This window comes from Mustela nigripes, chromosome 3 (assembly GCF_022355385.1).
Source record: "Mustela nigripes isolate SB6536 chromosome 3, MUSNIG.SB6536, whole genome shotgun sequence".
In the NCBI taxonomy this organism is placed as follows: domain Eukaryota; kingdom Metazoa; phylum Chordata; class Mammalia; order Carnivora; family Mustelidae; genus Mustela; species Mustela nigripes.
This window is the reverse complement of record NC_081559.1, coordinates 181,351,469-181,377,286: the sequence shown is the minus strand read 5'-3', so window position 1 is coordinate 181,377,286 and position 25,818 is coordinate 181,351,469. Positions and strand designations below refer to the sequence as shown.

The following is a 25,818-nucleotide window of genomic DNA, read 5'->3' as shown; positions in this document are numbered from 1 at the left end:
GACCAAAACAAGCTAATTTCTCTACCTATAAAATGAGTTACATTTGACTGGTCACCAGCACTAACATTCCTGGACACTAAAATGTGCAGGAAAGGATGGTATATTTCAAGATGGCTATGACAGAGTATTACAAATATTCTAATCCATTACCTCCCTAAGTCCCTAAAAAGTCCTAGTAATTTCAGGATTTTTACATACAAAGACATCTTCAAGATAGTGCTCCTCATTGCTTAGGTCACATGATCTACCTGGTAGCCAAAAAATGGTTACCATTAACGAATGCCTATGAATAAGTGCTTTGGCCTCTTGGCACTTGGTGACTTAATACTCAGTCGCAACTATTTATGAACAATCTCAGAAAGAACCCCAGCATGAAATCAGTCCTAATTGTGCTAAAGCAGAACTCTGACCCTGACATACTACAGCTGCAGAAGCCAGTCACCAGGATCTGAGTGTGTCCGGCTTCACTCAGCTCAACTACCCAGTGTCTCTGTCCTCATCTCCATGACCACTTTTGTAAAGTGACAACTGATTCTGTTCTTAAATGCTCAAATTGAGCTGAAAAGAAAGTCAGGTGCTGGTGAAAGAAGTCGAATGTAACTGGGTATGACTCAGAAACCACTGGTTCCCGGCCAGAAAAACAGAACTTTTAAGTAAATGAAAGAAATGAGTGAAATTCAATGTTCTCATGGTGCTAAGAATTCATGGAGTTCTGAGACGCAGCTCCTGTGAATGAGCGAGGACGGGACCCGAATGCTCTTCCCTGGTGCCCACGCCGTGCCATCTTTTTAAAAACATGCATTCCTGGGTGGCAATGCCCTCCTTAGGACCTACTATCCGTTCTACCACAGCCTGGGAACCCCTCCCCGCGCCCCCCCACCCACCCATCCCACTCCCGAGAGTGCACACCAGGGCACGAGCCACATCAGGGTTCATCACAGATTAGAACTGCCACTGCCTTCTTTCTTTTACTCTTTAACAAGGTTTTCTGTTCTCTTTTTTAATTTTTTAAGTAAAATACTTCAGTAAGTATTACAACAGCACTTCAATCGGAAACTCCTGTTTATTCCTGTCCTACAATGGGATCCTGCCTTCAGGAAATAGTATGCTTCCTAAATCACTACATTTGGGCTTTGTTCACACCTCAACCCGAGGCCTGTTCTACATGCCAGCCACTTAAGTTAACGCTCCAACCGTTTTTGTAGGTACTAAGCACACTCAGATACTACAAATGTCAGTGGCACAGGAGAAAGGAGAAAAGGTAAAATAAGAAAGAGCTGACAAGCAAAGGAAGTCACAAAACAAGCCTCTAGTTGCAAATTCAACATGCTGTCTACACTAAATGCATTAAGCGATGATTAAATAAGGGAGCATGACCTGTTTAATTTCTTAGAAAGAAGTTCCATGGGGTCATGTCTTCAAAATCAAGTACATTTATCATACCGTAATTCGGTTGGTCTGGCTGTGCAGTTTGCGCAACTAGGTCTTTATTATGACGCAGAAACAATATTGTGTTTCTCAGAGTGAGTGCATGATCGAAGTATCTCTGTGCTTCTCCTTCACCAGTGCTCTGAACCTAAACCGAGAAAATAAATTTTGCAGTATCACTCTCAAACCATTCATCCTAATATACAATAACCATATAGTACAGACATCAGAACATTATTAAGAATCAGTAAATCAAAAATTTGCCCAGGCAATACTGAGACAAATCTTAACTTTAATCTCAGTTGAGTTTCCACTTGAATACATCTTTAAAGATGACAGAAATTATCCTAGCAAGTAAAACTAACAATTTGAAGCAACCAAATAATGCTATATTATTCTATTACATATGTTTTATCTCCCACGTATGATTCAAATAGGGTGCTTAAAAAAAAAAAATCTAAGATCTATTTTCTGCTTCATCCAGAAAGTACTCCAATCCATGGTCTCCAATTATGCTTCTAATTCCTGTCACTATGTCCCCCATTCTGCATCACTGGCTGCAAGGGACAATGGAGAATGAGATTCAACATCGCTGTTTCCACACTACTGAATATACAGCTTAAATTCATTCGAAAAGGATTCACTGAATCCCTATGATGTGCTAGGTATGATCCGTCTAGGATGTAGGGACAGAACAGCGGACAAAACCCCTGTGCTCACTGGCCTTACGTTTTAACGCATGCTCTTCTGACACTGAGTCAGGTGCTTCTTTAACATGTAAAAATACATACATCCTAGAAACAACAAAGGAAACGGACAAAAGGACAGGTCTACAAGAGGAATGACTAAATTAGATTGGCATTTAAAAATAAGATCAACTGGGGCGCCTGGGTGGCTCAGTTAAGTGTTGGCCTTCGGCTCAGGTCATGACCCCAGGGTCCTGGGATCGAGTCCTGAGTCAGGCTCCCTGCTTTGAGGAGAGCCTGCTTCTCCCTCTTCTCTGCCCCTTCCCCTGTTCATGTTCTCTCTCTCTCTCACTCGCTCACTCTTTCTCAAATAAATAAAATCTTAAAAAAAAATTAACCAACTAAGCTTAATCAGGACGAGGCTTCTTAAAAAATAGCTAAGAAACTACTTTTAATGACTAAACTTCACACTAAAAGGCCTTCCCAAAAATGGCTAGGTGGCATAAAACGATACAGATATATAAAAAATAAAGTGATCTTCTAATTTGCTATACGTGATAAAAGACTAGTTGAGGTGAGAAAAATAAAAATCAAGAAAAGAGAACTTAAAATGTCTTAGAAAACAGGGGCGCCTGGGTGGCTCAGTGGGTTGAGACCCTGCCTTCGGCTCGGGTCATGATCTCAGAGTCCTGGGAATGAGACCTACATCAGGCTCTCTGCTCAGCAGGGAGCCTGCTTCCCCCTCTCTCTCTGCCTGCCTCTCTGCCTACTTGTTATCTCTCTCTGTCAAATAAATAAAATCTTTTGAAAAAAAGGATCTCAGAAAACAAAAAAAAATTTATTGGCAAAAAAAATGATACACATACATTAGAAATGGGATTAACACGATACTAAAAGCATTGAGGGAATAATGGATGTATAAAGGTAAAAATGAAAGATCAATTAATTGCAAAGGATTATCTCAAATATAATTCTGCACTATCAAACTAAAAATCCTATGGAGAAGAGTGAAAAAAATTTTTTAAATATCAATATATTAAATATATTTTTAAATATATTGTTTTTTATAAATATAAAAAAAATTTTTTAAATATAAAGAAACTAATGGAATCATCAAAAATCCTCTAAGTAAAACATTTAATATACAGAGTTCATCACTGAAGCACAAAAGGTACCAAAATTATTAGTCAAGGAGGAGACTCAGCAAACAAACTATTGGCATAAACAGATAACAAAAAAACAAACAAAAAAAGACAAAAATAAAAAACCCAGGGAATGGAAAAACCAGGAAAGGGCAATCAAGATTTAGAGCTAAGGACAAATTGGGCTATTTTCATGTAGGGGAAAAGGTGCCTAAGAGCAGCTATGGCTAAAGTCTTCAAGATGCTAACGGGGCTAGTGAGAGTGGACATAAATACGGTACCCGTGGACGCTGCTCCAGATTTAAGACAAGGGGAACAAAAACTTTAAATAAAACTGCTGAAGAGGAGATCTTAGACAGTCATATCAAAGGAAAAAACAAACAAAACCAAAGGCTATTTTAGAAAAATGTAATTTAAAAACTTACATTGACTAATTATTTCTATACCCCATTTCATTTTTTTTTAAAGATTTTATTTATTTATTTGACAGGCAGAAATTACAAGTAGGCAGAGATGCAGGCAGAGAGAGAGAGGAGGAAACAGGCTCCCCGCTGAGCAGAGAGCCCGATGCGGGGCTCGATCCCAGGGCTCTGGGATTATGACCTGAGCCAAAGGCAGAGGCTTTAACCCACTGAGCCACCCAGGCGCCCCTCATTTTTTTTTTTTTTTTAAGATTTTATTTGACATACAGCTAGCGAGAGAGAGCACAAGTTGGGGGGCGGCAGGCAGAGGCAGAAAGCAAGGAGCCCTATGCGGGGTTCAATCCCAGGTCCCCAGGATTATGACCTGAACCAAAGGCAGATGCTTAACTGACTGAGCCGCCCAGGGGCTCTCCTATACCACATTTCATTAAACCGAATCATGCTAAGTGAGAGGTAAGGTCCAAAAACCACTTTGAAAATCACAAAATCAAATTCATCCACTCAGTATTTTTAAGTGTAAATGACTGTTACAGTAAAGATGGGGAATGAGGCAGACACCAAAAATCGACACAATCGGTATCAAGCAAGGAACAGCACCAAACATCATGAGATCCCGTGACGAGCACTCCAGACTCACCTTTTCCAGTTCTAGAAGAAAGCTGTCCAGAGACTCGTCTGAGAGTTTACCAACTTCGAACATGGTAACTGCATGGCTTTTCAAGTTCTGGCGTAAAGGAACAAAAACAAAAAAACTAAAATGGAACTTAAAACCTTCTACAAGTCTATTATGAATAAGTTCTAATTTTCTCTTTTTAAAATGAAACAGAACATTTCATATTTCTATTATGCCTTCCAATATAAACAAAGGTGATGAGGCGCAAGGCTAACTGTCACTAAAAAGTTACCACGCTCCTCCACGGAATATAAAACAAGACGGTTGGCATTTTGTGTTTTCAGGAATAAATCCAGTACTTAAAAAAAAGATCTCAAAGCATGAACTATTTTACATCTAATCTTTAAACACTGTAATATTTAAACAAGAACTGGACTTACTGGTGAAAGATTTCCCATCATTAAAAAGGCAGTAAGAGTTGAGTCGAACAGAAACGCAATGCGCTTTGTATATCCTGTAGATAAACTCAAACTGCTTACACTGGCTGTGTCCGCTGGAACAAAAAAAAAAATCATAATTTAAAATCGAGTAAATGAAAATTTTTCTTTGCCCACCATTTGGAATGAGAAAGAACTGCATTTCAACTTGATTTAATAATTCAAAAGTATGTAACTATTAGTAACTTTATAGTTCTAGGAGGCCCTAATCCTACCTCTCTCCAACCAAAGAAAGTCAAAAAAAAAAAAAAACTTTTAAGTACTCACTTTTGTGGTGTTTCTTGAAAGCCAGTAATAAACCAAGACTTGGTAACTGTCAGAACACTTAAGACTGGCTAGCCTGACCTCTTCAGACAAGTCACCTGGCTCCGCTAAGAGCCTGGGGTAAGAATAGGGCTACACTGCACTCCTCTCCCCCCGCCCCAACATAAAACCACACGCAGCCCCTCACGCACTGCGCTCTCTTTGCCTCCCTTTGTGCCTGGCCCATGCTGAGGCCTTCCCTCACTCACCAGCTGGCAAGCTCTTAGTCGTTCTTAGCCCAATTATCATCTCCTCCATGAAGGCTTCCCAAATCTCTAGACAAGAAAGCTCTTTCTCTTTGCTCCCCACAAGCACCAAAACACTTCTCACACTGTTGTGGTTTTTGTGATTACACTACCTTCCCTCTCCCTAGACTTATTCTCAGAAGGACAGTGCCACATTCAATGCCCAGCATACCGCTAAGGACTCGAACACTGCACATCAAATGAACAGTATCAAGAACAAAGCCGAGTTCGCTCTGTGAGTGTCTGCATAGACACAAGGCGTCTCTATACCCTGAGGGGCTGCTAACCCGGATCTTCTTGACTATTGGTGTCCGTGTCGGTAGCTGATGAAACTTCCTGCGCGGGACTCCTGCTTTCCCCTCCATCCCACGACAGCAGCATCTTCTGTGGGTCTAAGGTACTCCTATGAATGAAGAACCCAGCCATGTTTTACAAATCATATACATCTTAGCTTATACTGTGCTACTGAAGTCAGCACTCAAATTGTGAATACCCACCCAGTCCCGTCTTATGTTCAAGCCCCAAACGGAGACGTAGCCCCAAAATGCTCTGCCCACATACAGCAATTATTCTTAACCAAGACCCATGGGCAGGCTCCAGGGAGTGTGAGAACTCTTTGCAGCTGTTTATAAAATACCGTATGTACTTTCCTCTGGGGAAAGCATTCTTGTTCTCATCAGATTCTAAAAACCATTTATCACACAAAAGATTAAATACCACTAACAGGCAGCATTCACCTCAATGGACAGGTTGATAAGTAAAATTTTTGTACACAGAGCAATGTTTTTTTCAAAAGGAAACTCTAATATCTCAGACTGAATAAATGAATTACTTTAATCTGTTTACAGATGGAACATTCCTCCACGATGAATGAAGCTGATCCAAATTTATTACTTGTCCCTTCTTATGGGCAAAGCCCAATCGGCAATACATTGAAACAGCATTCTGAAATAATATAAAGAAGTTAGCATTTAAAATAAACCAGACATCAGACTATTTGTAGAGATAAAGTGATCCCTGAACACTTTTATGCCACCAGAAAAAAACATTTTTCAGTAGGCCTGCTCCTCCCCTAAGGTGTTCACAGATGTGGAAGAGAGAGTACTTCCAATTCTCTGGCCTGGCACTCTTTCAGATGCAGCAGCAGAAGAGGGTGCTTTCAGTGGCCTCATCATGAGACACTGATCGAGCAGCTTCTTGCACGCGCAGGAGCGTGAGTGTGGGCTTTCACTCCCAGCGTGGAATACTGCTTCAGCGCCCTTACCTTGGTCTTTTCGATCTTTGCAGATACCCCCTTTACTGTCCTCACTCCCCTGCACAGCCAATAAGAATCTCACTGTGTCTATTTCTCAGTAGCTTATCAAGACAAAAGTTTATAATAAAAGCCATTCAGTACTTATAAATAAAAAGAGTATAAAAATTATATACCTTAACCAAGGATAAGTCTATTTCAAGGACATTTGCAAGCTAGAAAATAAAAACAAAAAAATTATTTACACTCCTAGAATTATCAATATTATACAGTTGTAATAAACAAGTGAACCATAATCAGCAAAATTTTAAATTATGAATAATTAAAAGACTCAATATATTAATTCTGAAATCAGAACTTTCTTCTTTCCTTATGTCTAAGTAGCACAAATCCAGATAGTGACCATAAGGATGGAAGGTTCTTTCCTCTTTAGTCTCTTTTAAAATAAGAAAATGCTTATATCAATCAACAGTCTGCAATCCTTTTACCAACAATTATATTAAGTTATTTACCAAATTATATTATTTACTAAAGTTATTATGTATATACAGAAAGTAACTCCAGAATTGTGACTTAAGTATATTAATGGTCTATGACCTACCCATGCATATTGACTCTGAAAACATTTTAACCTTATCATTAAATAACTTTATCTACTTTACACAAATGTATTTTATAATCTTGAGGTTAAGTTCGTTCATAAGACATTGTCACACTTACCTCCGCAACATTAGTATGCTCATCTATGGAAACAAATATCTTATAGAGTAGAGTTTCAAAATAATCCCCTTGCACCCGATTCATTACAAAACCTTCAAGAGGAGGAACTAAAACAAAACAGACTTTTATCAGTGATTCAATTTTATAAAACAAGAAAGCATATGCAAATACCCATTCAAAAAGGGAAACCTCTACCTTAGGGACTAAATTCAGTTTTTGATTTATTTTATCTACTCCACAGCAAGTTTTCTAAAACCCCCAAAGTTAAGGCCATCTACAACCCCATCTACACAGAGGACTCTGACAGTAGAGCACAAATCCTACAAAGAGTAACCCCAGGGAACTGTCAGCATTACTGAGGCAGAGGAAGTGCTGGAGGACATGAACTGGGTAGAAAGGCAAGGGGACTGGGGCTGCTTTGGAATGGGGAAGGCTTCAATGGGTGTGTTTTAATGCCTTACAGATAGCAGGGGTGACTGGGCTAAAGCAGAAAAGCAGGAGACCAGGTGTGCTATACAAAGACCAGGTGAACGGAGAGCACTGACTGCCTTTCTCCCATCATTCCTGCTCCATCCTGAGAAGAAAGGAAATTTATCTGCAGGACCGCCACTTTTACCAGCAATCACTAGTCTGTGTCCTCCTCAGTGGCCTCAGGGGGAAGAAAGGCAAGACTTTCTTGAGCACAGGAGGCAGCCCAGTGGCGGCTGTCCACCCAAAGATGTACTCACGCTCATTTCTCTCCATCTCTTTGGTCCAGACACTCTAATCCAATTTACTAGGGCACTCTGCCCAGCTGATAATGAAGAGGTACTGTGCCTTCCTTTAACATTCCCTAAAATGCACCCTAAATGTGCACCCTGGGAAGGAAGAGTGCCTAAGCCAACAAAGGGTCTGAGTATCCCTGTGTCCCCTGACCCTAATACCATCTAACTGCACCCAAAACCTAAGTTATTCCTAAAAGAGAAATCAGACAAAATTTAAGTGGTCAAAATGAAGGCACTACGAAAAAAAATCACACTGTACATTTCAGGCCAGATTATTCACTTTCCAGAACTGGCTCAAGTCACTTTGTAAGTTAGTGTTACCCATGGTTCCCATCAACCAAATACTTTAAGGATCCCGGGTTTCTCTTTACAAGTATTTTAGAACCTCATATTCATACCATTCATTCTTTTCCTACACTATCAATTGTGGGAATAACAACAAACGGATACTGAGCACATGTTAAGTGCCACACTATAGTACACAATTTCATCTAATCCTCTTAACCTCCTAAGACATTCAACGCTATACCCCTGTAGTGTAGAGAAGAAAAATCAAGACACTTAAGTGGTTAAAAATACACAATTTACATCTAGACAAAAAGAACAATGTAACTCTACATGATGAGATACTGCAGAGTCTCCCAATACATACTAAGTTTAAAAAAACGGAGTACGAACTACAACACACCATCTGGGTAAAACTAAAGCCATAGAAAAAGGACATGTATATACATGTCTATGTGCTGAGCACACTTTTGGGAAGATAAACAAGAAACTTAACAGTGGCCCCTGAGAGAGAAACTGGGTGGCCAGACACAGGGGTCAGAGGTATATGTTTTTATACTCTTTTATAAATTTAGAATTTAATAACTTAACACTGCCTACTCAAAAATATGTTGGTGGGGGGAGGACAAGCTCACATATACAGGGACCAAGACTGGTGGCTGCCAGAAGTAGGGGGGAGGGGTGTAAAAGGAGTAAAAAGGTACAAACTTTGAATTATAAACTAAGTAAGTCCTAGGGATGTAACTTATAGCATAACAACTAGTTAGTAATGTTGCCCTGCATATCTAAAAATGGTTAAAAGAGTAGATCTTGGGGTGCCTGGGTGGCTCAGGGGGTTTAGCCTCTGCCTTCGGCTCAGGTCACGATCTCAGGGTCCTGGGATGGAGCCCTGCATCAGGCTCTCTGCTCAGCAGCGAGCCTGCTTCCCCCCCTTTCTGCCTATCTGCCTACTTATGATCTCTCTCGCTCCCCCTCTCTCTGTCAAATAAATAAATAAAACCTTAAAAAAAAAAAAAAAGAGTAGGGGTGCCTGGGTGGTTCAGTGGGTTAAAGGCTTTGCCTTCAGCTCAGGTCATGATCCCAGCATCTGGGGATTGAGCCCCATATCAGGCTCTCTGCTCAGCAGGGAGCCTGCTTCCCTTCCTCTCTCTCTGCCTATTTGTGATCTCTGTCAAATAAATAAATAAATTCTTAAAAAAAAAAAGTTCCAGCTACAGGTTTGGATTTGTATGACAAAGGTTTTTAAGAATTTTTAGACTATTTCTATATGTATCTTAAAAGTATTCTATTCAAGCTTAACAGAAATCTAGAAAGCTGTAAATGAAAGGGGAGCCATAAACCAAGCAAGTATACGGTATGACGATGCACTAAATCCATTTTAACAACAAACCCCTTCGTGACTACTCTATTTATCCAGTTTATCTGTCCCACCATCATACTCCTTGTTTTGTTGAGACAGAGATGAAATGCTTTCTCTGAAATCAACTTCAGTGTCTCGTGCTAAATTTGATGGCCTCCATCTTGTCAAACTGCTTTCCTTTCACAGGTTATTCCAAATTAGGGAACATCCCATGTTCCATGGCGAGAAGGAGGATATATTCAGCACTTGTAAGAGCATGAGTCTATCTGTACCAACAGAACTTGCTAGATCCTAAGAAAAGCCTGGCAGAACACATCTCTGTAACAGTGTAGCCATCCACTTGGCCCTTCTTGGACCACACCTTGCAGATGCACTTAGTGATAATGTGAGTCAGTGTTCAAACACTCAGTCAACAGGGACTGAAATGAACCAATCAAAAACCAATCTTTTTAGGAGATTCTCAAATGAGTCAACATTAGTTTACTGATGAGAGTAAAGACTAGAATAACACATAATGCTTTCCTATTTTCTCACAGTGACAGGAAACCACTAACAGCCCATCCTCCAGAAATAATTTCCTTGTCAAAACCTTTCGAACTGTAAAACTAATTATTTTATTTGTTTTAGTGTTATAGCAGCAATTCTACAAAGCAGAATTAGTATTTCATTGCTTTTTGGTTGTCCTTCCAAACTGAAAATAGAATTCATGTATGCACATGGTTCAAAATCCACTCTTAAAGAACACTGACACATGCTAACACAAATAAAGGTCAGGACACACGACAACATGATAAACCTGTCCAGATTCAACATGGATAGGAGGGAGTATTCTTGTCATAAGCCGCTATCATCGCTCAATAGTTAGTAGCAAAGTCATTCCCTGGCAATTTTTGACATTTTATATTTGATTACACAATCATTAAATATCTTAGTTTGAGGAAAGATACTAACAAACCAGAACAATAGCTGAAAGATGTGCTGGAAAACATACCTTAACATATAACCTAAATACAGTGTAAGAAATCTAACCTAGAGAAGAAAAGCTCCACTGTGTTCAAGGATGTTAACCACATCACTATCCTAGCAAGAAAAGTGTAAGTAACCTCAATAACCAGCAACAGGTTAATACACTGATATATCCACCAGAAAATACACAAGGGCTTTAACAGCGGTTTAACTTGGGAATGGGTGAAGGAGAAAGGGAGGAGTAGATAAAGTCAAGAAAGACAATAGTGACACAAAAAAATAAGACAGGCACACAGAGTAAAAGTATCAAATGACAGGACTGAACATCTATAAAACCAGTTATGCACTGAACAAAGAGTAAAAGGACAAATCTGTAAAATCATTAAGTTGACTTGGCATGTGAGAAATTTATTTCTGATTTCCATTATTTTAACATTATGTGTACAACAATGTGAAGATAAAAATAAGGAATTTAAGTAAAACACATTGCAATGTGCTACCATGTAACAAAGGAGAAATGTCTTCCTCTGAGAAATTCTATTATTGCAGATCTCAGAATGGTATGAGTCTAATCTGTTAGGGTGACAGATGTGATATACGCAATGCCCAGGACCTAGTAACCACTGAAAAATAGCAGAAAACACCAGCACATACTTACCCGCTATACAACTGTCATCAGATATTGGGACATCCAGATAAATAAATCCTTTATTATATAAGCCTACGGAAGCAAAGGTATTTGTTTTAGGTGGAACACTAAACCACAATACATTTAAAACAAAACAAAACAGATTCCTGATTTTCTATAAAGATCCTTACAACTGAATGCTAGGTGAAGGAGAAAAAAAGGAAACAGAAGAGGAAAAGAACCGAAGTTTTCAAAACTGTTTTCTTCATGTGCTCAGAACCAGAGAAATATCCTTACAACTCATCTGTATAAATTTCTAGTGTATGTGAATAACATGAATGAAAGCCACACAGGGAAACAATGGACCAAAGTCACAGCTCAAACAACAACATGCCTTAGTAAATAGTACCATGTGTATCTAACTGATAAAAATTTCTATTAATTGCTGATGGTTTAGAACAAGTCTTTATGTTGACAAAAGACCGTTTCTACTAACCACTTACTATGTACTACATTGTAATCAAGTGATCCAGAGAGCTGAGGGCCCGCGTCGATGATCTTATCAATAGCGCATTTCTCAGGCAAAGTGCATATCTAAGAAGAGCAAAATATTTTCAATTAAGTTCGATCCAAAGTAATTCAGAAGTCTCCTGAAATCATGTTTAAAATCGAATGATTATTACGATTATGATTACTATATATGATTATATATTATTACATTTTATGTATCATACATGATTACGATTATTATGTGTCATTAGCTAAATGTACCACATACTTTTTCTTTTATCACTCTAGAATTCAAAGGAAAAGCTATGTATATAACCGTCAATTAAGGCGCCACAATATGCTACCAAAAGAATGGAGGACAAAGTAATTTTAAGTACAATATTTGCTGTTAAGTATTAAGTGTTACCTAACAAATACCAATATTTAATCATCATCTCTGAATGGGATTCAGATCCATTTGCTGACTCTGAACCTCTCAAATCGGAAGTTTATTCAGCCTCCATGTGGATTTATCAATTACAGGAAGTTCACTATCTTATGACAGTCTGACAGCTGTTAGAAAGTTCCTACACTGTTCCGCTCATGAGATTTAATCCATCCTCTGAAGTAAAATAAAATGCAAACTTAAAAAAAACCTCACACTCACTTTTATTCCTTCAACCACAGAGAGGCGTGACCTGGTCTCTAGGCCCTCTGGTCCGTGGCCCTGCCCCTTTTCCTCCAATTCAGCATTTTCTTCTACCAGACACGGGCTCATCTGCAACATGGTCTGACCACTGGGAACATCACTGCCCTTGATCCAGGTCCTCCCCACCCCCAATCAAAGCGCCTCCCTCTTCCAGAGGACACTTCAGCAGAGCCACGAGGAGCACCACTCCCACAGCAAAATGGCTGAAGTAAAATCCTGCACCTTCACCCCCAGGGTGACTTGAACCATTACTTCATGTCTCTGTGCTCACTTTCCTCATACATGAAATGGAGCACAAGGCAGACACACCCAGCGGGTTGTTAATAGCATCTGAGACAATACAAAAGGTGCTGGGAAGAGAGCCCCACGCCTCTAGCGCACAGCAAGTGCTCAGGAAGCGCTGACTGCTATCGTGGCGGCTAGCTGCAGCATCACATCACTTGAGATGAAGTTTCTGTCTAATCCGAGTCCCCAGGTTACTGAACACAAACCAAGTCAAGTCTCCCTCATTACTGGATTTTTTAAAATGTACTGATTTGAGAGAGAGAACATGCATGCAGCACATGTAAGCGGGGAGGGGACAGAGGGAGAGAGGATCTCAAGCAGGCTCTGTGCAGAGCGTGGAGCCTGATGTGGGGCTCGATCGCATGACCCTGAGATCACGACCTGAGCAGAAATCAAGAGCTGGACACTTAACCGATGGAGCCACCCAAGTGCACCCCCCTCATTACTAAAAAGTGTCTTTGAAAACCACCAATATTCTAGCCTACCACAGTCATTTACAACTTTGAACTTACACTTAACTTTCCTCCAGAAAACCAGTGTTACTTTTTAGAAAAATTAGAGCTCTGATTAAAAGTTATAATTTAAAAAATAAAAATCCAATGTTTAATTCCAAAGGGATCTACCTTTATGTCATCTTCTGTGATATATCCAGCCTGCACCACCCACCACGCCTCTATGGCGATCTCCACCGGCTTCACTGGTAGAAGATCACGAGCTGTTTTCCTTCTGAAAAATTTCTTCAATGGTACAAATGTGAGAATTTGCAATCAGCCTGAAATCCATGCTTTCTTTTTTACTGATCATAGTATAAGACTGTTTCTCACAGTCCAATAAACAAATCTTTTTAAATCCTCCTGCTTTAAAATCTGAAGAATTTTAGATATACTGGAGAGAAATATAACATAGAGAAAGTCATTCTTCAATTATTTCAAACTAAATTACTTCAAAACACTAAACATCAAGTCTGGATCTAAATCCAGAAACCCAAAGGAAATCCAGGAGGTAAAAATGAATTTGGAGAACGTGTCCTTACTTCACCCACCATGCTGGGAGAGGAATGAGCAAGTAAAAAATCAGCAGAGCAAAAATTAATTTTTAAAAATAAATATTTTATTCCTTAAACATTTTAATTCAATAATCGCATAAGCATAACCTAGAAAATATGGAAGAGTTGTTTTGGTATTTTGTATGAAGCCTATTTTCTTGATCAAAGAAATTTCAATTCCGTATTTCTACTACTTAAAACAATGAGAATGTGTGATAACAGGGATGAAACAAGAAAGGGAAGGAAACAACTAACTTACTTTTGACGACCGACACTGATTCATCAGATCAATGTACTGATTTCTTCCTATGCCAAGAAGCCTTAGACCTGAAATTAAGAGGCTTTATTTTAAAAACACTTAATGTATCTTAAAATATCAGTACACCCAGGTCTTTTAGGAAAAAACCCTTAGCTTTTGTTCATCCCTGATGACTGATTAACAATCAACATCAAATTAAAAGAAATTCTTCAAACAAAATAACAAAAGAAAACCAAACTGGGAAAGATGAACTCAAGCTGACATCTCTGACAATGTCCCATGGAAAATCTTTAAAAAGCAGAAACCCTTCCAATATCAGGAAGTCAAAGTGTACTTCTCAGCAAAAGTTTCTCCTTACTCAAGAGAACGGTGTCCCATGTCAAATATATACTTCCTTAAAATAAGCATAATAAAGCAAATTTTATTAGTAACAACTGGGTATCATGCTGCAAAACTATCATGTACAAATTTTAAATTTTCTTCCCTCATGTGGAACACAACACAGCCCAAGTATCAGAATTCATTTTCTAGAAATACAGACTTCTCATTTTACCCTCTAATATATCTCTCCCTTAGACATGTAGACTAAACCTTATACTTGACTTGCCTCACCTGATAAAAATTCCTACCAACACTGTTGCTTGCTGTTCCCATGCTTCAAATGTTTCAGGTTAAAACACACATGACAACACAGACAACAGCACGCATACACAACAACAGACTAATCGTTACCTTCAGCGTCATTACATACTTACAGTCAGCGGCAGTAAAATTGGGCAATGAATCATAACTCTTCTCACTGTTCATAATGTCCTTTCAAAAAGAAAACAATTAAAAATTCTAAATGCAAAATATCCTTAGATAAAAACATGTGAATAAATACCTATTAAGAGAGCCAAACAGGATAATCAGAATTGTTGCCTGAAGCACTGAGTTGAGAGTGTGTGACCTAAAGCATGCAGGCCTCCCTGTGGGCCACCTGGGCCCAACCGAGTCACCACAGATCAGCCCTTCCGGTCTGGCTTTCCCACAGCGTTCCTGAATCCCAAACATCTGCCCTGCAACTTGCGCTCTGTGGAAGCTACACAGGGAACACCGCTTTCAGAGCTCCTGGTTCCTGCCTCTCCACGCCTCACACCTCATCCCAGATCCGTGAACCGAGAGAGGTCTCCTGATGTGTCATGCTTCCATCAACACACATCTGAGACGCGCACTACCAACAAAGACTGTGACCGCTCAGTCATCTTGGCTCCTACGAGACCCAAGCAGCAGCACAGTAACCTCAGCATCCAGCTTCTTCCAATGCCCTTCTGTTACTCCAATAATAAACCAACTGTCTACCGTGGGGATAGGGCCCATTTTCAACCTAGGACCTACACCCAATGGTGTAAGAACAGAAAGCAGAGAGCAGCGAGCACCTGGACACAACTGAAAGTTGGTAAAGGGGGGAAAAGCCCTCCCCTATCATCTCTCCTAAACCTCATAGTCAGTGCCAGCACAACAAAGAGGCAGTCCGAATCATTCTCCGTCCTGATTACCGGCCACCTTCGTTCTGCCGCCCTGGCTCTCAGGAAAGGGGATCGACAGAAACCGGGGCTGTCAGGCCTCAAGCTTGGCACTAATATTTCCTCCCGAACAGGGACACAGACACATGGGAGACGCAGGACGGCCTAAGCGCTTGTGAAGAAGCGGCTCAGGGAGAAAAGCAAAGGGAGCTCTCGCAGAGGAAGCCACATGGGAACGTGACCTCACTGGTCCTGCACGTTCCCAGCTCCTTCAGTTCAAGGCCTCCCCCTGCTCTGGAGGCAGCTAGTGGGCCCAAAACAGCGGCACTCTGATAAAACTAAGTAGCCACTGAATACTAGACAAACATTGCCAATCTTTGCATGCAGCTCACTTAAAAACAGGATATTTAAAGTTACTTGACAAAGGTCTAAATACTGACTTTGCAAAAAAGCTAACATCCAAAAATTAATAAAAATGGCAAGACATTAACAGCCAGAACTACAAATACTTTTCTTTTTCTAACACGTGTATTGCATGTTGGGTTTATAATCACTTATTCTTTCTCTAGTCAGAGAATCGTTAAACGCATTAAGTTTCTCTGAACTCAATGCTCAGTTCTGTCACCCACATTTTCAACCTTAATCACGTGTTCAAAGCAGTCAGTTTTATAGAGACTCTGCTAACATAAATGAGTGACTAATGCTACAATAGCACAGAGGGTCAACAATGCCCTCAAAAACATGGCACAAAAACAGGTACCTTTCCATTATGAGAGCCTGGACAACAACTCCTTGTACAGTGTGGATGACATAGTTAACTCATAACCAACTCTCTTTTTTTTCCACTGTAAACTCAGAAACAATGCCCACTGGGGCTGAGAAGAGCACAGCCAGTCATTACTGGCATCGCTACTGACGACACAGAGTCCCATCGCATTCCTATTTTTAGTATATGTGCTGCCGAAGCGAGCACTCCCATCGCATTCCTAATGCCCCACATACACCGTGAACTCACCTCCATGATCCCAGTATAGTATGAAAACGGTGTTATCCTCAGGCCCTTTACCATTATATCTGACAGATGGTAAGGGTACAGCATGAGGTGATCACGACTGTACTTTAGCAGCTCCTCGTAGTATTTGCGTTCATCTTTCTTGACATGTTTAACTGCGGAAAGCGAGAAATTTTCAATTTTCAGGTGTCTTACGGTTATCTATAATTATAAATGCAATAAGAACTACTTTACAAACCAACATTAACTAAAAATAAAAGCACAGTAGTTGGAAGAGAACAAACGAAACTAAGTTGGAACAAAGAAACAAGCCACAAAGAAACAGACTTCAGAGTACACAAGTGGAATCTGCAACAGGACAGATAAATAGAGAAAGAATTCTTACCAAGTCAGAAAGCCAAGAAAGCAATCATGGAATGTTCTCTCTAAAAGATGCAAAACGCAAGCTAGAATTCATCAAATCCCTTACTATACCACAAGAGAGCCAAACTGAACAGTAGTTTTCAATGCATCAAGTCTATTTCAAAAAATTATTTGATAGTTTTGTTCTTTAAATGGAAAAAGACCCCTGACTCCCATGAAATACATTTAAATAAAACAAAACTATCTCTGAACTACAGTGCTTAATCTGAGAGTAAATACATGCACAGAAAGATTAGCAGGGCAATAGAACAGACTAATGAGTCATCTGACAAAAACCAAACATTTAAAGAAAAAGTTAAAACACATACACACATACATACACACACACACACACACACACACACACACCCAACTATGCTTAAAATTACAGAGATTTCATTAAATTTATATTTTGAAAATTTATGGGAAAAAAAAGCCACAAAATCCAAAATCAGAAACTATTAAGAATGAATGTACTTCTCTTCTGGCTTATTTTTTCACCTAAAGTGAAAAAACTACAACTGAATTGAGATTAATATTTTATAGGTAAAATGAATCTACAATGGATACTCTTTAAAAAAAATAATAATTTGAATCCGATTTAGAAAGAAAAATTTACTTGCTCATACAAATTGTTGTTGGGTGGGATGGGTCAGTACAGAGCTTCTTAAATGTCTATATGGAATAAAATTATAAAAAATGCATTGAAAAGACAGAATAGATTAATGAAAATGGTAAATAGCAACAGGTGTTTCCACCGTGATATAAAAATGTCTCTACTTACCTAAGTTGTTTCTATATCGTAATTGATTACGGATACTGTAAAGAACAACCTGCTTTTCATATTCTCTCTGTGAATTTCCAAGACTCTAAAAAAAAAAAAAAATTCAGATAGTTTTAAAAATAGCTTCTGAACTAAACAACAATACTTTTTCCTCATACAGTTTCAAAACCATGCCCCTTAATTTTATCCTACTACCTCTAATTTCCAGGACGAAGAATATTTTCTTAAGTGCTATTATACTAATTTTCATTCTATAATATTAAACAAAAATTTGATGTGTTTATTTTCAGTTTGCCTTTCTAAAAGGACTTACTGAAACTACCTAAAGTATTTAATATCAAATAACAGTCCAAGAGCATAACTTCATTAAACTAACAAAAAACTAAACTCTACTTAAAAAGATTTCTTTCTTGACCATTCCTAATTTGTGTTGAATAAGTGGACGGATGGCTAGATGGATGAATGGATGCTTTCTTGCACCTACTTATCTTTTTAATTTAAGAGTGGCAACTAAAGACAGATCCCTGTCTGATAATTATTTACATTTGAAGGCTATGATTATTAAAAATTAATGTCTCTGGAGAATGTACATTTTAAATGTACCTCTAAATGATAAGATGACTTCTTTTTTCTTTTCTTTATAAGATTTATTTATTTGAGAGAGAGAGTGTGTGCACGCATGCAAGTGTGGGGAAGAGCAAAGGGAGAGGGAGAAAAGGAATCTCAAGTGGGCTGCCCACTGAGCACAGAGCCAGATGCAGGGGTTCAACCTCAGGACCCTGAGATCATGACGTGAGTGGACATCAAGAGTCCAATGCTTACCCGACTGAGCCACCCAGGTGCCCCAATAAGATGACTTCTAAAAAACACCTTCTCCTTATGGTTTTGTTAAAAAAAAAAAAAATTTTAGACAATTTTAAAATTCTGATACACTTTTTAATGGGCAAAACCTTTCTAGCTGTGCTTTTGGTGTTTTAAGTTCAAAATTGGGCTCTCATGAAAGCAAGGAACAAGTATGTCTGATTACAGTCAACATTACATTCAATGTGCAACCACAAACTCAATTTAACATGACTGCTCTCCCTCTTTTTAATTACTAGGTATGATCTTTCCAACACGCTGTAATATAAAATCAGGCATCTGAGAAACTAATGGCAGAAAGATCAGAGGATTCAGTTATTATACTTCCTACCCACAGATCTGAAAGCCAAGGTAAATGTTTCTACACATACCTCCATAGAAGGCAATCTTCACAAGACAGGTTAAGACATAGAATAAACTGGCCCATAACTGGACCACTGGAGGGATGTACTTTAACAAAAAAGTGAGGATGTGAGAAAATGGAAATCTTTCTTCCTGAACCTATGTTAATTAGTTTTCACAGGCTAAATAATGACCCATACTATGACAGAATATATGTGCTTTTATTTTATTCATCCGTCTTAACATCTGCAGAGGTTAGGAGCAAAGTTATCACAGAGAAACTACTCCACATCCTCTATGCAGCACCAAAACCTGGGTAATAAAGATGTTGAGGAGAATTCAAATGCTGGGTTTGCTACAAAACTTGTAAAGGGTTTTCTCTAGCTTTGTTGCCAGAGAAGTAAGCCTCTTTCCCAAAGAACACAAAACACGGTCGCACACAGCACACGATTTTGGTAGAACCTAGAGCATCTTCTGCATTTGAGGTTTGCTCTTCTGTTTTAAAATAAATCTCTTAATTTATCCCAACTTACAACCAGGTTCCGCCTTCCTAACTTCATTCCTGGGAACGCCAGAACAAAAAGTGTAATCAAGCCACTCATACAAAACATAAGGGCCTGTTAATTATAAGCCAGTTAGAGAATGCGACATTTCATCATCTAAGCCTTCGTGCCAGGAATTAAGTTAACAACTGACCCTGATCGATCAATACATATGTGTGCCCACAAATACCTAAAAACTATGTTAGACATTGACTTTGTTCTTCACTACCCAGATACATAAAATAAAACTGATCTGTTCGCAAAGATTCCGTGGCTTCTCTCCACCCCTCCCCCAAATTTCCCACCATTCACATTCTGAAACACTGTTACCACCACAGGAAGCAAACTAAAAGAAGGGTCATTTTACTCTGAGACCCACTGACCCTGCAGAAATACTGACCAGGTCTGACAGATGAAGTACAGCAGCATATAAAAGGCACTGTAACAGATTCAGAGAGACATAGCCGCTGGCTATCAGACAACCACTGCACATTCCTTCTGCTAATAGCAGAAGGAATTTTTTTCTAAAGACTCTGCTCCCACAAACCCCAATCACGGCCCCCCACAATAAAGATACGCACAATTTTTTAACTGACCTTTCTTAGATGATACAGAACATCATCAGACTTTCCTTAAAATAACTACAAACTGTTTTTGAATAATGAATAAAAGATACTAATAAGCTACAAAAAACCTTGAAATAATGGCCTTATCTACAACTTTTACTGTATTTTTTAAAGTCCATCCCATCCAGAAAAGCTTTACGTACAGTTTGTAAAAATCTGGAATCCCCTTACCATTAGACATGTGCTTTTAAGAAAAATCTGAAATCACCTTCTCACAGCTTTCAAGAAGTGGGAAATGAGTTATTTCTAAATTAAAGTCATTAAAGCTTACTGGAAACTCTATCAAAGTGTTTAGTATCTATAATGGCAAAAAAAAAAAAAAAAAAAAATCTTTCCATACAAGGACCATTTCCCGCTGTTAAAGTGACTGAGCTTTAGTCCTGGAAAAATACCTCTGACTGATACCATCACTCACTTGCTCCAAAAATATTTACTAAAAGCTAACCATGTGACATGTGCTCAAAATACAAAAGCAAAAACAGGTAATGTAAGCAGCAAATGCAACACAGTGGGGTTGAGTGGTATAGATGAGAAACTGTGCCGGGGAGGGTCAACTTTTCCAGATGTAGGTCAGGGAAATCCTTCCTGGAGGAGTTCTGACATTCAAGAAGTTACAAATAATCTACAGGAGACAGGCAGTACAGGACTGAATGGGCCTTTCAGAAATCTCACCCCAGTGTAGTGTGAGGAATGAATGTGAGGGAGCCCTTCACTGAGGAAGAGAGACCAGACAGAAAGCTGATGTAGCAATTCAAGGTGGAGCGTGACCTAGGTGAACAGTAGTAAGGCTAGATAAAGTCCAAGGAAGTAACTAGTACAGATGGATTTTCCAACACCGGCTCCAAGTGGAAGTTTATCCTAAGCTAAGACAGCTATTTTTTAAGTGATCTTATTAAATTTTAATTTAATGTCACACTTCTACCTAATGATAATACTGATTTGTGATTATTTTTAATAGTCCTAAGTATTAGATATGCTTTTGCCAATACTAATTGAGATCCATTATTCATGCTAAATGTAACTGAATCATCCATCTTTCTTCCATTATGCTACATTTATATTCGTGAAAGGAAAAGTAAAGATGGAAACAAAGAAAAGCACTCTTGGTTCTTCCAGCTGTCTCTGGATACGCCACAAAACCCTAAAGAACAAAACTACCAAAGCCCTCATTCAAGCTTAACAAGAGAAACACTCTTTCGAGCTTAGAGCTTTGTTCCTCCAAATCAAGATAAATGCCACATGGGCAGCCACAGAAAACCAAGAAATCTTAGTTCCTTTATCTTGCTACTTTCTCCTTGGGTATCTTCCGTTGAAAGCACTTTCCCCACCACGTGATGCACTGCCAGAACCTTAAAATTATTTGTTTCCCAATACTACGCCCCCATGCTGAGTGAGGAAGCAAACTAATAATCCTATACCATCACCACCACCATCCCAAACGTTCCAAATACAACTGCCCAGCGCCAGTGGAAAACAGAATTTCACTCTGAACCAAGCAGAAAGGGAGGAACTTGAAGCTCAATCCATGGCCAGAGAAACAACGCCTTATATGCAGCATCTATCACTATCTTCCTAAGATTCAACACCACCTGCCATGTTCAGTACTTCTTCGTTTAATTGTTTACTGTCTTTCTTGACTAAAATGTAAGCTCCATGAAGGCAGGGTCTCTATCTTGTTGACTGGAACAAGGCATAGCAATCAGGTGTTCAGTTAACATTTGCTGAGCAACTGGTAAAAATGTCATTCAAGCAGTTGAGAATTAACCCTCAAAAAAAAACCCAAAAAACCTCCTGACACTCTCTTGTTCAAACATCACTAGTAAGCCTATCCTGTCTAGAGGACACAGTCCAACCATCAGAGTAGGAAAACCCCTTCAAAATCTGGCCCTGCCTGCTTTTCCAGCCTTATCTGCTACCAACCAACCTCCACTCACTCACAAAATCCCACCTCCAAACACCAGTATACCCACATCTCCAGCTAACTACTCTCAACACGCTCCTTCACTCGTCCAAGTTCTTCAAACAACCGGAAAACCTTCCTCCCTCTTCTCTCTCATTCGTCCTCTACGGCCCAATTTCAGTGCCTCCTCCACACGGGCTCCAGACACTCCCTGGACAATCTCTTACTCCTCCGTGTGCCCACGTGCACTACAACGCCAGGATGAGTGCGCGGCTATCCTCCTGTAACGCAGTCATTTGTTTCTCGTCTATTCCCCACCATCCTGAAGTTCTGGAGGTCAAGGGCCGCGTTAAACAGATGTCGCAAGCGCCTGACCCAGCGCCCGGTTTAAACGAGACTACAGGCAAAGGTGCCAAGCGAGTCCATCCCGCTTACCAACCGCCCCATGCTGCCGCCGTGGCCCCACACAGCTGTCCCCTCCGAACCCCTAACCTGCGGGACGACCGCCCCGAGACCGCGGCGGGGGAAGGGCGGGAGTCCGCCGCGAGGGGCAGCCCCGGCCCCGCCGGCAAGGTGAGCAGGTGACGGCAGGGCGGGGCCCCGACCCCAGATTCCGGCCGTACCTGCCTCACGTTGGCCGGCAACTTGCTCCAGGGGTAGTTGTGCCGGATGTGAAACTCCACGTCTATGTTCATGGTGCCGGGAGCCCGGCCGGCAGCGGCCGTGACCGCAGCTGGAACGACGCCTCCCGCTTGCCCGCCCTCGGCCTATCGGGGAGCCCGCGGGAGGCCCCGCGCCTCACACTGCGGAGGGCCGGGGCTGCCCCATGGCCAGGGATCCCGACAGCTCCGCGCTGCCGGGCCACGGGGTACAGGAGGAACGGAGACCCTGGCAGGAGCGCCTAGGCAGCTCCAAGTTTCTTCCTAGTTTCGGCCCGCCGGAAATGGCTTTGGGCTTGCGTCACTTCCGCCCTCTGGCGCGAGGCTTGAGGGGCGGGGCACTGACTGGCCTCCTGTCCCGCCCCCAGACTGTAGGGGGCGGGGCAAGGAGGTGGTGAGGCCAAGTCCGGGTTAACCGCCCCTGCCCACGTGTTTGGCTCCACAGGTCAGTGTCTGGATGAATAAAGATAAATTCTTGGGTCTGCATTGCCATTGTCGGATGTCCCACTTTTCTCCAGTTTCAGGCACTGGAGTAAGTTGTCTAAGAATGTCTAAGAATTCCTCCTTGGGGAGGAAGTCATAGATTGCTTTAAATAGCGGAAAAGCAAAGCCAGCACTGAAGAGTATCTCCAGTCAATGGGGTTGGACCACTATCTTACACCATACACAAAAATAAATTCAAAACTGATTGAAAACTGTAGCCCCTGAAACCAAAAACCCCTGAAACCAAAAATATAGGCAGTAAGGTCTTTGACATTAGTCTCAGCAGAATTTTTTTGGACCAGCCTCTTCAGGCAAGGGCAACAAAAGCTAAAATAAATAAATGGGATTACATCAAACTAAAAGCTTCTGCACGGCAAAGGAAACCATCAACAAAACGAAGAGGCAGCCTACTGAATGGGAGAAGACATTTGCGAATCATATATCCAATAAAGGGTTAATATCCAAAATGTAGAATGAAATTCTACGACTTTGTATTGGAAAAAAAAAAAAAAGCTGTGAGAGGGCAGGCACCTGCAGGAAGTCCTCCTGGCTTGGAACAGGGTGCCAGCAGGTCTATGCTTCGCTTCCTCAGAGTCCTGTCACCGCTGACAGGACTTTTACCAAATGTAAATTGTTGTCTCACCAGCCATTAGAACTCAGAGCTGCCTTTGCTTATTACAGTGTCATCTGCAACAAAGAAACAGGCCAGCTCAGCCGATCTGACAGGGAACTGGTCATCGTAGTGACCAGCCTGGCCAACAAGAGCCCATGCAGTGGGGTTGTCCACAGTGCCAGGTATGGAGTCTACTTGAAGAACCCAGAGCTCCCTGACCAGGTGTGTGTGAACTGGAGATGTCTGACCTCTCTGCTGGAGTCTGCACTTGCCGTTTTCCAAGCTGATGACATAACAGATGACCATTTCAAAAAGCTCTCAAGTGGCAGAGCTTCAGCAGAGAAGATACCTGGGATATCGCTGCCGTTTCAGCTTTTTTTTTTCCATGTCCAACCGCCTCACTCATTTTGTCAGTCTTGTTCCCAACAAAGAATTCTATTTGATGGGCACAACCAATGATGTCAAAGACATCAGGAGGGAACCTGCTGCTCCCGAAGTACAAAAGCCTAAACAGAAAGACCAGTGTTAACATTCCAGGCACACTGCATTATAAGGCATCCATTAGGAAGTAATTTTTAAACACATCTAGTGGATTGGGGAGAAGGTAAATGAGTTTGCACCCTGCCTGCTAGACCGGGTAGATCCTAAGCGTTAGGGAGACCCAGGGGCATGGGATACCTGGGCATAGGGGAAATGTTTGCTTATTTCAGGAAACCTTTGCCAATGGTTTCCTTGTGTTGTGATCTAAAAGGAACATCAGGGCAAAGAAGTTCAAAGGATGCTTTAGACATTTCAGATGAGCAGATACCTGTGAAGTTGAGCAGCTGAGTTGAAAAATTTTTAGCACTCCAAAATAGTGTTACATAGAAATTGGTCTCTATAGACTGTGATTTGCAGTCAAATCCTTGTGAACATGACATGCTTGTATTTAAAGTCTCTCAAAGGCAGTGGGTAAATAGGAGCAGTCACAGTTGAAGTTAATCTATCTTTAGTGCCTGAGTCTCAATGAACTTCCAGTTTTGTTTTGTTTTTTTTACTGCTGAGTTTTTAAAATCATGGCCAGCTCAACTGAATTTTAGTTCTTATGTAATTTTTTTTATTTTAGATTTTAGTAAAAAAGTATTTGGAATAAGTGAGGACTCATATTTTATTTTTTTAAGATTTATTTATTTATTTTAGAGAAAGAGAGACAGAAAGCATGGTGAGCGGGGAGGAGCAGAGGGAGAAAGGAGAGAGAATCCCACGCACACTGTTGAGTGTAGAGCGCAATGACGCAGGACTCGAGCTCACAACCCTGAGATCATGACCTGAGCCAAAAGCAAACTCACATGCTTAACCGATTGAGCAACCCAGGCACAGCACACAGTGAAAATTCCTAACATATTTTACAAGTCTATTTTCTACTCTGTTGGGGGACTTTTCATCACCATTTGAAGTTTCTCTAGGGAGGCTAGTTCTTCTTCCTCCAAATTAAGCCTCTTGAAAAACATGTATCCACTTTCTGTGCCTTTTTCTTAGAAGTAAGAGTGGCATGATATTTAGACAGGATCAGCTTTAGGGCAGAAATCAAGAATACTGTTTGGAGTTTTTTTTTCCCCCCAAATTATGCTTTTATTTATTTGTTTGTTTGTTTATTATGTTTAATGAGCCAGCCTATAGTAGTACATCATTAGTTTTTTTTTTCATCATTAGTTTTTGATGTAGTGTTCGATGATTCATTAGTTATATTTTAAGCAGAAGCCTAAGAGAGGAAAAAAAAAAAAACGCCATTAAACCCTGCATTACTGAATGACTGGTTCTGTGTGTTATAGCTACCATGGCCTTTTTCGGTTATCTAATCAGAAATCATTCTCATTATCTTACTGGTAGAAATACATGCAAACCCGCAAAGTTTTCTCTTCCCATTTGGCTTCTTCAGATGCTCTAAATTGTTGGTGAACATTTCTTAATCAGATTGGGGACTACGTGGTGTTAATTTTGAATTGCCTGAG

At 40.4% G+C, this 25,818-nt stretch overlaps 1 protein-coding gene across 1 annotated transcript in view; it reads right to left on the bottom strand.

The window, feature by feature from the left end:
- Positions 1 to 23,014, bottom strand: part of FAM91A1 (family with sequence similarity 91 member A1) — a 43,596-nt gene extending 20,582 nt beyond the window's left edge. Inside the window, exons 1-15 of the mRNA XM_059395121.1 lie at positions 22,696 to 23,014; positions 17,802 to 17,886; positions 16,619 to 16,770; positions 14,854 to 14,911; positions 14,099 to 14,166; positions 13,418 to 13,531; positions 11,815 to 11,905; positions 11,342 to 11,404; positions 7,309 to 7,415; positions 6,765 to 6,803; positions 6,169 to 6,281; positions 5,624 to 5,739; positions 4,732 to 4,844; positions 4,316 to 4,402; positions 1,444 to 1,576 (exon numbers count right to left, since the gene is read on the bottom strand). Coding sequence (XP_059251104.1) covers positions 1,444 to 1,576; positions 4,316 to 4,402; positions 4,732 to 4,844; positions 5,624 to 5,739; positions 6,169 to 6,281; positions 6,765 to 6,803; positions 7,309 to 7,415; positions 11,342 to 11,404; positions 11,815 to 11,905; positions 13,418 to 13,531; positions 14,099 to 14,166; positions 14,854 to 14,911; positions 16,619 to 16,770; positions 17,802 to 17,886; positions 22,696 to 22,767 — 1,411 coding nt within the window. The 5' untranslated portion in view covers positions 22,768 to 23,014. The remainder of the gene's footprint in view (positions 1 to 1,443; positions 1,577 to 4,315; positions 4,403 to 4,731; positions 4,845 to 5,623; positions 5,740 to 6,168; positions 6,282 to 6,764; positions 6,804 to 7,308; positions 7,416 to 11,341; positions 11,405 to 11,814; positions 11,906 to 13,417; positions 13,532 to 14,098; positions 14,167 to 14,853; positions 14,912 to 16,618; positions 16,771 to 17,801; positions 17,887 to 22,695) is intronic.
- Positions 23,015 to 25,818: the final 2,804 nt, after the last annotated feature.